The 17,230-nt window shown below is 30.8% G+C and overlaps 2 protein-coding genes and 1 long non-coding RNA gene across 3 annotated transcripts; all 3 read left to right on the top strand.

Annotated features, from left to right (window-relative positions):
• Positions 1-214: 214 nt before the first annotated feature.
• LOC101205949 (photosystem II core complex proteins psbY, chloroplastic) lies at positions 215-1,135 on the top strand. Its single transcript, XM_004135243.3, has one exon. The coding sequence runs from the start codon at positions 388-390 to the stop codon at positions 925-927; it is 540 nt and encodes a 179-aa protein (XP_004135291.1). The 5' UTR covers positions 215-387; the 3' UTR covers positions 928-1,135.
• Positions 1,136-2,899: 1,764 nt separating this feature from the next.
• On the top strand, positions 2,900-4,419 carry LOC101206192. The gene has a single exon (XM_004135244.3). The coding sequence runs from the start codon at positions 3,093-3,095 to the stop codon at positions 3,843-3,845; it is 753 nt and encodes a 250-aa protein (XP_004135292.1). The 5' UTR covers positions 2,900-3,092; the 3' UTR covers positions 3,846-4,419.
• Positions 4,420-5,976: 1,557 nt separating this feature from the next.
• On the top strand, positions 5,977-16,980 carry LOC116403670. Its single transcript, XR_004216450.1, has 4 exons — positions 5,977-6,138; positions 6,730-6,953; positions 16,098-16,160; positions 16,288-16,980. It is a non-coding gene; the product is annotated as an uncharacterized LOC116403670 (long non-coding RNA).
• The last annotated feature ends 250 nt before the right edge of the window (positions 16,981-17,230 follow it).

Below are 17,230 nucleotides of genomic sequence, written 5' to 3'. Positions count from 1 at the left end.
AGGGTGAGAGGTGTTTGAGTTGGTAAGTTCATCAGGACAATCAATTATTAGCGCTAGTTATATTAGTTAGTATTTTTTATTTTAATTATCCCAAAACACATTAGTGAGAAATGAAGATTAAGTTAAATGTTACGTCAAAAGTGTTTGTTATATGGTGAATGAAAATTAGAATTAGAAGAAGATAATATGGATGAGAAAGGAATAGTGATGGCAACAAAATTTTGAGGCTCAAAATTTCCCAATCCCACCGTTTTAGATAAGAATACAATCCATTCTCTCAATTCCATTGGCTCTCATTTCCCCAAAATCCTCTCTCAAATTTCCCAAAAACGCTCTTCACATCCCTAATTCCTATTCCCTACACACCAATTTCTTCACTCTCCTTCAATGGCGGCAACAATGGCGACTATGGCTATCCTCAACGCCAAATGCTTCACCCCCATTAATAAAACCCCACTTCTCCCTTCAAAACCCGCCACCAAACCCATCTCCCTCCCTCTCCCTATCCTAACCAAACCTTCCCTCGCCGGTACTGCCATCGCCGGAGCAATCTTCTCAACACTGAGCTCCGGAGACGCTGCTTTGGCTGCCCAACAGATCGCCGATCTAGCGGAAGGCGACAACCGGGGACTGGCTCTTTTGCTGCCGCTCATCCCGGCGGTGGCGTGGGTTCTGTTCAACATTCTTCAGCCGGCGTTGAATCAGATAAATAGGATGCGTACGGAGAAGGCGGTGATTGTTGGGTTGGGTCTGGGTGGGTTGCTGGCGTCGGGGCTTGTGGGGACTCCGGAGGCAATGGCGGCGGAGGCAGGGAGCGACGGGCGAGGACAGTTGCTGTTGATTGTGGTGGCGCCGGCGATTGCTTGGGTTTTGTTTAATATATTACAGCCGGCGTTGAACCAGCTGAATCGGATGAGATCGGAGTGAAATGGTGATTAGATGATCCTTAAATTACTTGTAATTTTAAATGCAAATCTCTCTCTCTTATGCTTTATAAATGAAGCGTTGGAGTCTAAGCCCAAACTTGATTTCTTTTTGGGGTCTTTTTTAGTGTTTATAATCAATATTCACCAACCTCAACTTCCAATATACTTTCATTATTCTTATTAATACTTTTAGATGCCACTTTCGTCCAGTTCTATGCTTATTTTCGTTCATTTTTATTACTTTCATCTGTTAATTTATGCATTTACTAGTTGTAACAATTGTATTTCAAATTAGAGAATTAAAATTGTGACTATTTCTTTCATATTTAACCTTAACTATATGTGGGAATGTGTCAAATAGCTGGGCCGTGATTCGATTGCCCACTGTTAATGAGCTCGGCCCAAGTCAGTGACCCAGTTCATTATCCATGATTTTTTTAAATTTTACTTTAGTAATTTCAAAAAATAGTTTTTTCAAAATTAAAAAAATTAACAAACTATTTTCTATTTTTTTTACCATTTACCTGATGAAAAATTTAAGCATTACCTACCACGTAAATTTGTTACTCATTTGATTCAACTTTATTTATCTGTCTCAATTCTCATTCAAATTCAAAATTTTTAAAGTTTATTTTAAAAATTTTATCAAAAGACTATAGACAAAAATTAAATTTAATCAAAATAAATACATTAATTATTTAAAAAATTAAAAATGAGGAATAAAACAGATATGAAGTATGTGTTTGAAAAAAGCAAGACCAAGATGCTTTGTTTGGCACTAAGTGAATGTTTATAGATACTTAAACCATACTTTAGCTAAATAATTCTTTTTTTTTAAAAAAAAAAAAAAAAGCCAACAATCACTCCACATTCTAATCCCAAATTCCCAATTAACAATCAATGCAATGTATTATTATATACTTTATAATCTACAATAACATATATATTTTAATATAAAGTTTGCTTCTTATTTAATTTTATATATCATGGACGTCATTTTCGTTACACAATAAAAATTCAATTAATTAACGTGGATTGTGTATAGTGTATAGTGTTGTGTTGTAATAATCAATGAACATTGAATAACATTATTAAATGAAAAATAATAGAATTTAGATGGAGGTGACACTTGGTGGGTTACTTTCTATTTCTCTAATCCGTTATGATTGATGTTTAGTTTAACTAAGATTTAATTTGTATGCTTTTATTATTTATAAATTTACTTTTTATTATTTCATTATAAAAAAATGTTCCAACTTCTACTTTATTTACTTAATGGTCAGTACATCCATCATTATACTCATTCAAGCAATAAAAAAAACGGATTTCTCCCCCATATATAAATTTGTTTGATAAAATATTTTCACAACAAAATCACTAAAAAAATAAATTTTACTATTTAATTTTAAATATTTTTTCAAGTATATTACAAAATTATGGTATCATTTATTTCTAATAAAAATAATAGTGGTATGTCAGGAGAATTTACGTGAATAGTTAAAGTTTATAGAGATATATATGATTTTTTTTTTGAAATTATTTATAAAACATAGCAAGATCTAACTTCTTTCTTAGTTTATTTAATATTATTAGCGACGACATTAATAATGTCAATAATATGAGTCCAACTCAAACTATCATCTATTATTTTAGAGGACTTAATATCTATTATTTTAGAGGACATAATATCTCAAATTTAAATCCAATTCCCACTGGGGTTGTACTTAAAAAGACCTTACATTAATTGATTCTTTATTTTATTACAATTTTATTATTATTATTATATATATATATATGTGAAAAGGAAAACAAACATTAGAGGTGTAATGTAAAAGCAAGCCATGTGAAGACATTAGTTGTCCAAATTCCCCATGCAATTTGTCTACTAAATGACCTAAATACCCCCATTCAATATTTAACTTTACCATTTTGCCACCACCCTCACCACTTCATTAGAAAGAAGAAAAAAAGTGAAATCTAATTTTCAAATTAAAACAAGTCAACTTGCAAAAAGCATCTGTTTTCCTTTGTGCAGTTCTTCAGGAAAGAACAACAACAACATCATCATCATCAAAGAGAAAAACAGAAATTTCCCATTCTTTTCTTTCTTTCTTTCTCTCCTTAAGCGATTTCCTCAAATTCCATCTCTGTTCTTCAAAAAAAAAAATGAAACCCAATCAATCAAAACCCCTCATTATATCCAAATACTTTGTTTTATCCCTCTTTTTCTCCCTCCCTTTCCTCCTCCTCCTCTCTCTCCGCCCTTACTACCATCGCTTCTCCTCCCCTCCCACCGACATTCCCACCCCCGATTTAAAGATCCGACCCGGCTACACTTCCTACGAACATTACATCAAGAAGCAACTCAACAAAACCCTAGACCCCAAGCTCCGCAAGATATGGACCACCCGAGATTGGGATCGCAAAATCCAAGTCTTCTCCAGATTCTTCGACGGTTTAAAACGGGAAGGCCTAATCTCCACCGAATCCAAAGCCCTCTGTATCGGAGCTCGGGTTGGGCAAGAAGTGGAGGCGTTGAAGAAGATTGGAGTCTCGGATTCCATCGGAATGGATCTGGTTCCTTACCCGCCGTTGGTGGTTGAAGGTGATTTTCATAACCAGCCGTTTGGGAACAATAGTTTTGATTTCGAATTCTCTAATGTCTTCGATCACGCGCTGTACCCGGAACGGTTCGTGGCGGAGATCGAAAGGACGTTGAAGCCCGGCGGGATCTGTGTGTTACACGTGGCGTTATCTCGTCAGACGGATAAATACTCCGCCAATGATCTTTACAGCGTGAAGCCGTTGGAGGCTCTGTTTCGGAGTTCGACGGTGGTTCGCGTTGGGAAGATCGACGGCTTCGGACTGGACACGGAGATTGTTTTCAGAAAAACGGCAAACATCATCCAACGGTCTTGATTCATTCATTATTTCTTTTGTATTTACTGAAAAAAATAGTTTTGAATTTTTTTAAAGATAAAATACCATTTCGTTTCCACATTCAATTATCCTATTTTACTCTTACTCTTCATAAATCTGATCCCTCCATAATTTAAAAAAAAAAAAAAAAAACAATTTTGAACCATTAAAAATATTTGGATTATTTTTCGTATAATTAGTCAACAAAATGAATAATGAAAAGAAATAAAATAAAAAAAGAGGGGGAAGACAGCTGGATTGAAAGAAACTTGTTTAGGGACATTATTACTTATTTGGTTAAATGAGAATTAATTATTGGTTTTGGTAATTTTTGATTGGACCGCTTGCCTGACGTGGCGTCGGTCCCTTGGAGTTATTCCCTTTCCTACGCATTCTTTTTGTTTCTTTCCTTTCTTTTTGGTTTGTGTTTATTTCTGTTTTTGGACGCTGTTTTAGTTTGCATTTAATTGGTTTTTGTTACGAAATTAATAAGTTTATTATAATGTTGTCAAGATTAATGCCATCTTACTTGTACTTATCATAATATATTATTAAGGAAATTTTTATTTTTTCACTACCAATTTAAATGAAGCAAACAAAATTTCAAATATGCTAAATGGTGTTGTTTGAATAATTTGCTAAAGTATATATATATATATATCACCTTATTACACCGAATCAATGTTCTTTTTATTTGTTTTGCAAATTGTGTTTCCTTTTTGAAATTATAAATTTACTCTCGAGGATACACGTGTGTAAAGTGAGTTTTATTCTTCCATCAACATATAACGAAAAAATCATTCCTCTCCTATAACCAATGATACAGAACAGTCTCAAATAATTAGTTTGTATTAACATTTTTCTAACAAATTTGTAAAGTTAAAATAACGGTTGTTGCAATGGATGACACCAACTATGAAAAAACAATAAATATCGATCAGAAGTTATTTGTATATAACCTATAGTTGATAATCATAGTAGGATGTGAGACCACTCTAACGGATATCTCTAATAACAAATTAGAAAGGTTACATATTTAAAGAAAAACTAGTCAATGAAAATGATTTTAAATAAATAAAAAATTATTAGATCATAGAAGCTTTCACGGTTTAGATCATCAACTAGAAATTGGTAGAGTGAATTATTACATACATCGTATCTTCATGTTAAGACATCAACTATAATAGTGATGTATGCAACTATTTATCACATATAATTCAGTATAATAAAGGTTTTAAATTATTTTTGTTACCATATTAACTATTTTTCACTCATCAACTTTTATTATTTATTATCATTTTTATTGTTTACTACATAAATAAAAATAGCTCAAATTCGAACCCAAAAAAATAATAACCTATACTAGTATATAGACATTATTCAAAATGAAATTTAAATTCTATAAATATGTTGAAGAGAAAATGATATTTTAATACTTTTTTCTAATTCAGTTAAGTTGTTTATAATGTGTTTGATATTATATTTATAAATGATTAAATTAGTGGATGTTACTCCCTAAATATTAATGGACAACAAATTTATTTATAAACATGTTTTAGGTTAAATATTTGTTATAATTATAATACTAGAATATTTTATGATTTATAATAAACTAGGGAAGGTTAAACACAAATATTGGAGAAATATAATATTAAAATAAATAAATTATTAAAACTAAAAAATTATAAGTATATAATCTTTTTCAATTTATTGTTATCTTACAAATATTAGTAGACTATAAATTTTTTTAGAGTAATGGTCAAAAATAGAAAATTTCACAAAAATATTTACACTATATAGCTAAATTTGATTTTCATTTTTTTAAAATTTAAAAAATTCACGTTAATACATTAAAAAAAGCATAAATTATTCTGTGTAAATAAGAGTTGGTAAATTGTTACATTATTATTTCATTTATATGTCATTTACATTGTATTGTAATTTACAACATCCTTTTTTATTTATTTTTATAAATGGTATGGGTGAGTACTCAGTGCGGTTTAATGGAAAGATTAATTATAATAAAACTTTAGCCAGCTGTCTTAGTTTGAAACTTAATGGCGTCAACGGCATCCAACGGCTACATTTTTAGGTTTATTTACTTCTTTATTTAACTTTACAGATAACCTCCATCGCAAACCAATTTTCTCCAGAATTTTCTTTTTCCGCCTCAGTGCACGCTGGTCTAACCTCTGAACCCTAATACTGATTTTCCTTTTCCTTTTCCTTTTCCTTTTCCTTTTCTTCTTCTCATTATCAGATGTTTGTGAATTCTACGGCCTTTGTGATTCAGGTGATGCGGCTTTCTAAATTCTGGGCACTATCTTTCTACATCGTTTTTGCTTCGTGTCTTTTTTTTTTTTTTTTACTGTTTTTTGTTAAATGTCAAATTTATGGCTCGTTTGACAAGCTTTTGATGCGTATTGTTTCCTAATCACTTTTGATTACATAGTATTGGCAATTGATTCAGATTAAATGTTTGTTTCTTGAATTCGAAGTGTTCAATTTTTATAATTTCTGCAGCGTTTTTATCTAGATGGTTTTTTTTTTAATAAATGATATTTACTGTTAATTTCTGGCGAATTTAAACGAGATAACGAGTAGAGGTATTATATTCTAGTCTCTTTTAGTGACAAAGGATTGGGAGTTGCTTCAGATTTAATGTTTTTTCCTTGAATTCGAAGTATAACTTTTATGATGTTGCATCGAGATCCTGGAATTGTTTTCAAATACACTTACCGACTTACGTTTATTTTAATTAGACAGTAACTGGTGTGTACCAGGATCGGTTTTCTATTTCAATTCTTCTCTGAGAGTTGGGATTTACTATCGTTTTATGACGAAGCTTCTCATATATTTTAAACTTTGATTACTACTTTTTCAGGTGAGGAAATTTTTTGTCTGTATGGACATCCTAATGAAACATGGGAAATGGTTCTTCCAGTAGGCAGAGGTTCCACCGGAGCTTCTAGAGCCTGCACTTGGAATTAATTTTGCAACAGATGGCATGGACAGAAAATATTGGCGACCTCTTGTTGCTGTACATGGTGATTCCTGTTTGCTCTCTGTGGCTTTCTATTTTGGAGCAAGACTTGACCGAAGCAAAAGGTACAACTGTTCCACTTTTGAATTTTTGCTTGTGAGCTTTAAGTTAGGTTCTGTTAAATGCAATTCTTTTTAATCGTGCATTTATGTGAACTTTTATAGGTAATGTCATTTTACTTTTCTAATGTTTCTTTTGGCATCATTACCAAATACTCTTTCTGACATGTAGGTGATAAGTTCATAACCAACTTACACAATCACACAACTTCCTTGTGTTTCCCAGTTTATTAAGGTTGATTTACCTTCAATAACATTGTTACAGTCTGAGTAATTGTGGTTTTAGGAGGATGAAGAACTACATAACTGTTTATTCGATATGATTACATAATCTTCTTTTATGTGAAGGTGTGCACTAACTTTATCCATCTTACTAATCATAAAATGACAGAACACTTTTCTAAAAGGTCTTTCCAGAAGATTTTTTCTTCCTCTTTTCTTCTAAAAACTCTTTCCAGAACATATGTATATATATATATATACTTGCAAAATCTCATGTTTCAAAGGTCTATCCAAAAGAATTTTCTAATAGTTTTCTCGATTCAAATTCTATTTTCGAACTCTTTTCAAAATACTTCTTGAACTTTTGTCTTCCTTTTTGTTTTTTTTTTTTTTTGTTCTAAAAAAGTAAACATTTCACAGGACTTTCAAAAAACCGCATGAGCAAGGGTGTTGCCACGACACACAGGGCAATGAGCAACAAGGCAACATGCACACGGTGCGCGGAAGATGTTGTCTTGGTGCCTTCTTTGCACATGTGGAAGCAAACTTTCAAATGTCATTTACAAAACATCATTGCAAACTTTTTTTTTCTTCCTCTTTTCTTCTAGAAACTCTTTTCAGAACATATGTATATATGTGTGTTTATATACATAGATATTTGCAAAATTTCTTGTTTGAAAGGTCTATTCAAAAAAATTTTCTAAAAGTTTTCTCGATTCAAATTCTGTTTTCGAACTCTTTCCAAAATATTTCTTGAACTTTTGTCTTCCTTTTTGTTTTTGTTTTTTTGTTCTAAACAAGAAAACATTTCACAAAACTTTCAGAAAACCGCATGAGCAAGGGTGTTGGCCACAACACACAGAGCAATGAGCAACAAGGCAACATGCACACGGTGCGCGGAAGATGTTGTCTTGGTGCCATCTTTGCACATGTGGAAGCAAACTTTCAAATGTCATTTACAAAGCATTTAGCAAACTTTTTTTCTTCCTCTTTTCTTCTAGAAACTCTTTTCAGAACATATGTATATATGTGTGTTTATATACATAGATATTTGCAAAATTTCTTGTTTGAAAGGTGTATTCAAAAGAATTTTCTAAAAGTTTTCTCGATTCAAATTCTGTTTTCGAACTCTTTCCAAAATATTTCTTGAACTTTTGTCTTCCTTTTTGTTTTTGTTTTTTTGTTCTAAAAAAGAAAACATTTCACAAAACTTTCAAAAAACCGCATGAGCAAGGGTGTTGGCCACAACACACAGGCAGGCACAGGGCAATGAGCAACAAGGCAACATGCACACGGTGCGCGGAAGATGTTGTCTTGGTGCCATCTTTGCACATGTGGAAGCAAACTTTCAAATGTCATTTACAAAACATCATTGCAAACTTTTTTTTTCTTCCTCTTTTCTTCTAGAAACTCTTTTCAGAACATATGTATATATGTGTGTTTATATACATAGATATTTGCAAAATTTCTTGTTTGAAAGGTCTATTCGAAAGAATTTTCTAAAAGTTTTCTCGATTCAAATTCTGTTTCCGAACTCTTTCCAAAATATTTCTTGAACTTTTGCCTTCCTTTTTGTTTTTGTTTTTTTGTTCTAAAAAAAGAAAACATTTCACAAAACTTTCAGAAAACCGCATGAGCAAGGGTGTTGGCCACAACACACAGGGCAATGAGCAACAAGGCAACATGCACACGGTGCGCGGAAGATGTTGTCTTGGTGCCATCTTTGCACATGTGGAAGCAAACTTTCAAATGTCATTTACAAAACATCATTGCAAACTTTTTTTTTCTTCCTCTTTTCTTCTAGAAACTCTTTTCAGAACATATGTATATATGTGTGTTTATATACATAGATATTTGCAAAATTTCTTGTTTGAAAGGTCTATTCAAAAGAATTTTCTAAAAGTTTTCTCGATTCAAATTCTGTTTTCGAACTCTTTCCAAAATATTTCTTGAACTTTTGTCTTCCTTTTTGTTTTTGTTTTTTTGTTCTAAAAAATAAAACATTTCACAAAACTTTCAGAGAACCGCATGAGCAAGGGTGTTGGCCACAACACACAGGGCAATGAGCAACAAGGCAACATGCACACGGTGCGCGGAAGATGTTGTCTTGGTGCCATCTTTGCACATGTGGAAGCAAACTTTCAAATGTCATTTACAAAACATTTAGCAAACTTTTTTTCTTCCTCTTTTCTTCTAGAAACTCTTTTCAGAACATATGTATATATGTGTGTTTATATACATAGATATTTGCAAAATCTCTTGTTTGAAAGGTCTATTCAAAAGAATTTTCTAAAAGTTTTCTCGATTCATATTCTGTTTTCGAACTCTTTCCAAAATATTTCGTGAACTTTTGTCTTCCTTTTTGTTTTTGTTTTTTGTTCTAAAAAAGAAAACATTTCACAAAACTTTCAAAAAACCGCATGAGCAAGGGTGTTGGCCACAACACACAGGGCAATGAGCAACAAGGCAACATGCACACGGTGCGCGGAAGATGTTGTCTTGGTGCCATCTTTGCACATGTGGAAGCAAACTTTCAAATGTCATTTACAAAACATCATTGCAAACTTTTTTTTTCTTCCTCTTTTCTTCTAGAAACTCTTTTCAGAACATATATATATATGTGTGTTTATATACATAGATATTTGCAAAATTTCTTTTTTGAAAGGTCTATTCAAAAGAATTTTCTAAAAGTTTTCTCGATTCAAATTCTGTTTTCGAACTCTTTCCAAAATATTTCTTGAACTTTTGTCTTCCTTTTTGTTTTTGTTTTTTTTGTTCTAAAAAAGAAAACATTTCACAAAACTTTCAAAAAACCGCATGAGCAAGGGTGTTGGCCACAACACACAGGACAATGAGCAACAATGCAACATGCACACGGTGCGCGGAAGATATTGTCTTGGTGCCATCTTTGCACATGTGGAAGCAAACTTTCTAATGTCATTTACAAAACATTATTGCAAACTTTTTTTTTTCTTCCTCTTTTCTTCTAGAAACTCTTTCCAGAACATATGTATATATATGTGTGTGTATATACATATATATTTGCAAAATCTCTTGTTTAAAGGTCTATCCAAAAGCATTTTCTAAAAGTTTTCTCACTTCGAATCCTGTTCACAATCTCTTTCCAAAATATTTCTTGAACTTTTGTTTTCCTTTTTTTCTTTCAAAAAGAATACATTTCATAAAACTTTCGAAAAATTGAAAGAGCAAGGGTGTTGGTCACTCACAGGGCAAATTTTAGTTTAAAAGGCCTATTCAATAACATTTTCTAAAAGTTTTCTCACTTCAAATTTTGTTTGTAAACTCGTTTCAGAATATTTTCTTGAACTTTCGTCGTCAACTTTTCTTTTAGAATGAAAAAAGGCATTTCATTGAACTGTCAGTATATTCCACGAGCAAGACAGCATACAATCGATGCATGGAAGACACAGCCTTGGTGCCATTGTGGCACAGGCGGTCAAACAAACTTTAAAAGGCCCCTTACATAATATTGTCTTAATTTTCTTCTCTTTTTTCTCTTTAAAAAACTCTTCCTGAAACACATTTTCAATTTATAAAAAACACATTTTCTCTCCAATGTAGATTTTGCATAATAAATTCCCTGTTTAAATAATATTTAAGAGTGAATTTTCACTTTTGTGTATTATTCTCTATCTTACATGTATCTCTTCATAATTATTGGATCTGTTCTATAACTTTTCTCGTAAATTTCTATATAAATTGCAATCGTTGTATAACATTTATCAATTTAGAAAAATCTTAGGTGTTGTCCGAAAATCACTTTTTTCTATTTCATCATCACCCGACCTCAAAGCCCCCTATGGTTGCCGTTTGGCTTTTCTATTTTTTTTCTTCTTGAAATTAAGTCTATAAACACTCATTCTATCTTCAGTTATATGTTCCAGAATTATATTATATTTTAGTTTGGCTTCTTTGTATATTATTATTGGTACATTTCTATGTTTTATTTGCACAAAATTATATGTTTTTTTTATAACGATGGATAACTTCTTTGTTACAATGTCCAGTAATTATTTGACTATCATTAATTTCTAATTCTGATTGATTTTTCTATGTTAGCACTGGACGCTTTACAGGTATTTTTATTTTACTTCCTTTGATGGATTTATTTTTCTTTTAGTTTTTCTTTCAACATTTTCTTCTTTCTCATATTTTTCTACTTTTGTAGAGTAGATTGTCAAATTTTATATCTTTGTTATCTTGGTAGAAGTTATTTATTTTTGCCGTATGGGTGATTTTTTGTTTTTTTGCCCATTCTATTCTCTTGGTTCTCTTTTCTTTTTTGGTTCATATATTTATTAGTATATGAGTGATTTTTTACTTTTGTATTCATTTCTCTCATTACCATTATGGGATCTGTTTTATGACCTTTTTCGTGAATTTCTATGTGAATTGCAATTGTTGTATAACATCCAATATGATGTTAGAAAGATATGAGGTGATTAAAGAAAACTTGATGGTTGAAAAATCAATTTTTCTTGTTACATCTCATGTCGATGCTCCAAATTCGAGAACCATTTAGTTTTTGTTCTCTTAGTTAAACCTTTAAATTACATTATATTCTTTAGTTTGACTTCTTGTATATTATTATTTTGGTACATTTCGTAGTTTTATTTGCACCAAATACTTTCTTTCTTTCCTTGTTTGTTGCATGGGGCGCTTTCAAGGTATTTTTCCTTTACATTATGGATTTATTTTTTTAGTTTACTTTTTCTTCGTACATTTTATTTTTCTTCTCATCATTTGCTACTTTATTTTAAAGTAGATAATTAAATTTTATTTATTTACTTTTTGGTGGATGATTTTTTTCTTTTTCCGTTTATGATCTCTTGGTGGTGGTTCTTTTTCTTTTTTATTGTTAGTTTTTTTTTAGTTTGGTTAGTTTTGGATTTGAATTGATATTTACTACAATTGAATGTGGTCTTATTAGAGAAGGTAATATTATTTTTGTTACTTTTTTTTTTTACTTGTGTAATTTATTTTTCTTGGATGGTTCAAAATATTTTCACCATTTTGCCGTCTGTTTAGTTTCTTTTTATTACATTCTTATTTATTATTTTTCTAGCTTTGTTGTTTACGGTTTGTCTAGTTTTTTATGTAAGGTCACTTTTAAAAATAACAAAACAAATTAAAATATTTATAATAATATGGCAAAATTTTAGATTTTCTCAAGATAAAAATTGATAGACTTTTATATCTATCCATGTTATTGATAGAAGTATATCTAATGTCTATTAGAAGGGTAAGAATTGTTGGAATTTTTTGTCCTAAAACTCGTAGTTTGTAATCATATTCTGTTTCAATAAAGTTGTTATTGAGAAAAATATTATAATCCTAAATCCAATAAATCAAGTTTCAAGGCTATTTTTTGAATAAACTTGAATTTTATGTGTAAACATAAACGTGGATCAAGTTCTGACATATAGCCTAAATAGTCTGTAGTATATGAATAAAAGTTGGACACCTTATTTAGAGAAACTATGGATGCGACCCACTTTGTAGTACAAACGATATTTTGAATTTAAGGAGCAAGATGTAATATTGGGGGTAAAACGATATTTTGACCCAACCAAGGTTACGAGTAACCTGTGTAGGATTAACTTACTGATTATAGTTTTATCAAATGGACACAAATGTATCTATAGTGAGGGGAGTGCAACTACGGGACTTTAGTGGAATGACCCGTCAGTTAACGAACGTTGATTAACTTTAACTCGGTCTAAAAGAGTTTAGCTAGTTAATCTTGAATCATTGGAGCCCATGATCTATAGGTCCATTAGGTTCCCCTGTTAGCTCATATGTATTAAACTTAGAACAGTGGGATGAAAAAAGTCGAATTGTTCGAATTTGGAGAAGAAAGAGAAACTGACAAATATAGTGATATAGTCGTGGTCTTCTAATTAGAAATAGAGCTTTATGTTTTACATACTATAAGTATGAATGTAGATTCATACTAAGAAGCTCGGAATTGATGGAATTTGTCAAAAAATAGTAAAAAGTCAAAATATTGATTTTTGACTTTGAAAAGTCAAACTTTGACCGGCCTTATATTCAAATGTGATTTGAATTTTGGAAAAATGAATGCGGATTCATGCTCGGGAGGTTGAAATTGGTCAAAACGGATAAAATGGTAAAAAATCAAAATATTGACTTTTGACTTAAAATATCTAATGACTATTTTACCCTTGGACTAAGTTAGTGGGAAAATCCAACATTTTGTTGGATAATCCCACTAATTCTTAGTGGGATATGTGGCTATATGATATATAGACACCTAACCCACTAAGTTCCACTAATTGTTAGTGGAACATTAGGTGTTGAGATTTGACAAATTAATTACATGTATTTTTGCATGTAATTAGGTTCTAAATAGGGGAGTTTTCAAATGAGTTTTCAAATGGTTGAAATTTTTTGCCTTTTTTAATATACTTCAAAAATCTCAAAAAAAAAAAAAAAAAAAAAAAACTTCTACCTTCTAATTTCCTTTTATCTCCATTACTTTTTACATCAAATTGGATCTCACAACCTGGTTCTTTGTCCAAAGAATAGTAGTTGAGCATTAGTGGTGGTCTCGGTTTGAATTTCTAAGGAGGTATCAGAGTTTTTTTGAAAGCTTCAAAGGTAATATTTCATAAAACCCTAATTTGATTAGTTTATGGTTACTTGTTAATTGTGGCAATTAGGATAGAATTTTGATTCTTTTTTCGCTGTGCATGTTTTATTTCTATCAAGAATAACTCGAATAACTTGACAACTTAGACTATTTAACTCATATTATATGAGTTGGGTTGGTATAGTTTGGAACGTGGGTTGGGTTGAGTTGAAAAATTTGAAAGTTTTTGAGTTGGGTCTCATGTTGGAAAGTACCAACCGAACTTGAATTAATAATATAACGAATTAGGTTAATAATTTTTTAATAAAATATAACGAACTAGGTTAAGTTTTATAACAAACTCTCCGTAGTCGTCATCTTTGTTCTCCGTTCTCTTCATCTCTTTTGTCCTCGTCTTCTCCATCTCCCTCTTCTTAATCTCTTCATTATTTTTGGGTAAGAAGAAAGATCAGTCATCCATCTCCCTCTGACTTCCTTCAATTATAATCCTTTCGATTCTGTCAATCATCGTAACAAGTTTGCCATCATTTTATGATTTTTTTTTTCATTATCATTGAGAATTGTTCACTTTTGTCACAATCCTTAAATGCTTGGCTATTTTTTTTCAATTTTGTTTTCTTTTGTCCCAGGTCTTACATTCTTGCCGTCGTTTCGTTTCTAATATTATGTTTAAGTCTTTCATTCATAACAAATTAAAATTTAGAAATGAAAGAAAAAAAAAAAAACAATACAATCAACAATCCAACTGGGTTGGAAACTCAATTCGGGTTGCCAACCCAAACAACTTGAAAAAGTTGGATTGAGAATGCCTTCCAATCCGTCTACACCACCTCTGGTGTCTATCAAGGTTTATTATCGATAAAATCTGAAATATTAAATTTGCTATTTTTGACAATTCCTCTTTTGATTATGGTTTTGGATGCTTCTTTTCCACAACTTGTCTATCAATCTTTTAGTTTTTATTTTGTTTGGTTCTTCTATTCTTTGATATAGCTTTTATAATATAATTATTTTTGTTTGATAAACTTATTATATTATGAGATATATCAATTTGATAGTACAATGAGTAAAGAAGTAAAGAAGTGTAGAATGACAACTCCTTTCTATTTTCTAATTCACTTTCATAACTATTAGTTTTAGTAGTTTTTGCTTTTTCTCATTTTGATCATATATTTCATTTCTTTTGGAACTGATGTAATTTTATATTTTTGTTGGATGGTTTAAAATATTTCACTCCATGTTTTTATGTGAAATTCTTATTCTTCTAGTTTTATTTTGGAGTAATTATAGTTCGTGGCATTTTTATAAATAAAATTAGGGATTTATTTTTAAAATTTTTGTAAATTTTTTAAAATGTTAATATATACTTAATTACTTTGAATCTAATTGCTATATTTGCAACCATCACCTTATTACGTGTGGTTCTTCTATTATTTGGTACATTTTTATATATTATTATTTTCTTTGATTTTATTATACTATGAGATACATTTGGTTAGTTTTGTGCAAAATATTCATATTTTGCTTGCTATATGTTTCTTTTCTTAGATTCTTGAGAATGGTGGATTGTATTTTGTGTATTTGGTGGATTTTTTCTTTTCTTTTCTTTTTTTAATGCTCACTTCATCTCTTGAGCTCAGAGGCTATATCATACTAAAAGTTATACATGTTATTTTAAAAAATTTCCATATTACACTTTCTTAATTTTAGGTTCCTAGGTATATTGAAAGTTTAAGAATTGTTGAACACAATCAATCATGGTCTTATTGAAAGTTTAAAATGTTTGAAGTCAACGTTGTTGTATGAGTTTTTGTTAGTACAATTTTTGTTGGCGAGTTTGTTAAATATGTAATGGATTTTTTATACGCTAATTGGTAAATATGATTGTTTACGATAAATTTTGTTGAATATTAAATTATACTAATTTTATTAATCTTACCAAGAAATTAAGCATAATTATTTGAAGAATAAATAATTTAAAAATGTCTTACAAGTTTTCTTAACCTCCAAATATTATAGAATTAAAATGAGTTATTTTGTAAGATAAGTTAAAACCGAGTCGAAAACTATACTCTCTTTAGTCGAAAACTTCATTTTACGAGATTAATCGAGGCATATACACGTTGGTTGAAATTAATAAAACAAATAAATTGCATGCTTGAGAAGCGAATACTTCACTCCCTGCTTCTTGAGTCTCGTTTCCTACGTCTTCTCCTACTCATTCACTTCTTCTATGGTTAAGAATCTTACATCTCTTCGATTCTTGCTCACTCTTTGATTCATGCTCAAACCAGCAAGCATTGAGTATCAAACTCCACACATGCAACTATGGCGGACTTAGTAATTTCATCCAACAGGTAACGTGAACAAAAAGTAAGAGAAAAACATAGATCTTTAAAAGTTGAGTTTAAAGCTTAATCGCTGAGAAGTAAGCTGAAAAACTAAGGTTTTTGAACTCATATTTTGTATAATCAATTGATATAGGTAGCGGCTTTGCACTTACTAGAAGATACATAAATCCCAATTCAGGAAACTTTTGAACATCATCTCTGACAACTTCTTAGGTGAGGTAATTAAGAGGAAAAGGGAACATAAAGTCGAATGGGATAATGGTGAAAATTGAATTCTATATGGAAGAACAGAAATTCCTTCAAGATCAGCCAGAGGGAAGAATGTTGCCTTCTACATTTTTACAATTGTTTAGCACATGAAATGTAACACTCTTAACTTAGCCTTCCTCTGTCATTTATAACTTTACAAATTGGTCTTCTGAAGGAACATGACGAACCACAAGCTGCTTTTGAGCTATCTTTTCGCAAATGAGGTGCGGCCATCGTTTTCAGTATGTTTGGAACGATTGTAAAGCACCGGATTAGCAACATGGTACGTGTGGCACTTACATTATCACAAAGCAGTAGTGGAACAAGCATTGATTTCAGACGACATAAGGACTGAAACCACATCAATTCAGCAGAAACATTGCACATATATGACGATCATCATCGGGACAATTAAGGAGAGATGATCAAACTTAGAAAAAATAATTAAAAGATATAGTACTAAACTTAAGATATCGTAGGATGTGCTTAACAGGAAGCTAATGTACAAAAGTAGGAGCATGAAGGAACGTACACACTTCGTTTAATATAATGACAATGATGAATTTTTTACTCTTAAGGAAAAAGTTTTGCTTTGTTGATGACAAACATGTTTGAAAGATTTATGCATCAACATAAAAACCATATGTGTGCACACATTTATAAAACAATTTTAAAGACTTAATATTGAGTAATAAATTATAAAAATTACTATCAATATTAATTAATTTATCAAAATAAATTTAACTCAACCATAATTTACATACATTTCATCATTTAAGATTCAAATTCTCATCTTTGTAGTTGTTGTACTAAAAATTCCATCATAA

This window comes from Cucumis sativus, chromosome 5 (genome assembly GCF_000004075.3).
Source record: "Cucumis sativus cultivar 9930 chromosome 5, Cucumber_9930_V3, whole genome shotgun sequence".
NCBI lineage: Eukaryota > Viridiplantae > Streptophyta > Magnoliopsida > Cucurbitales > Cucurbitaceae > Cucumis > Cucumis sativus.
This window is presented reverse-complemented; position numbering and strand designations above follow the sequence as displayed.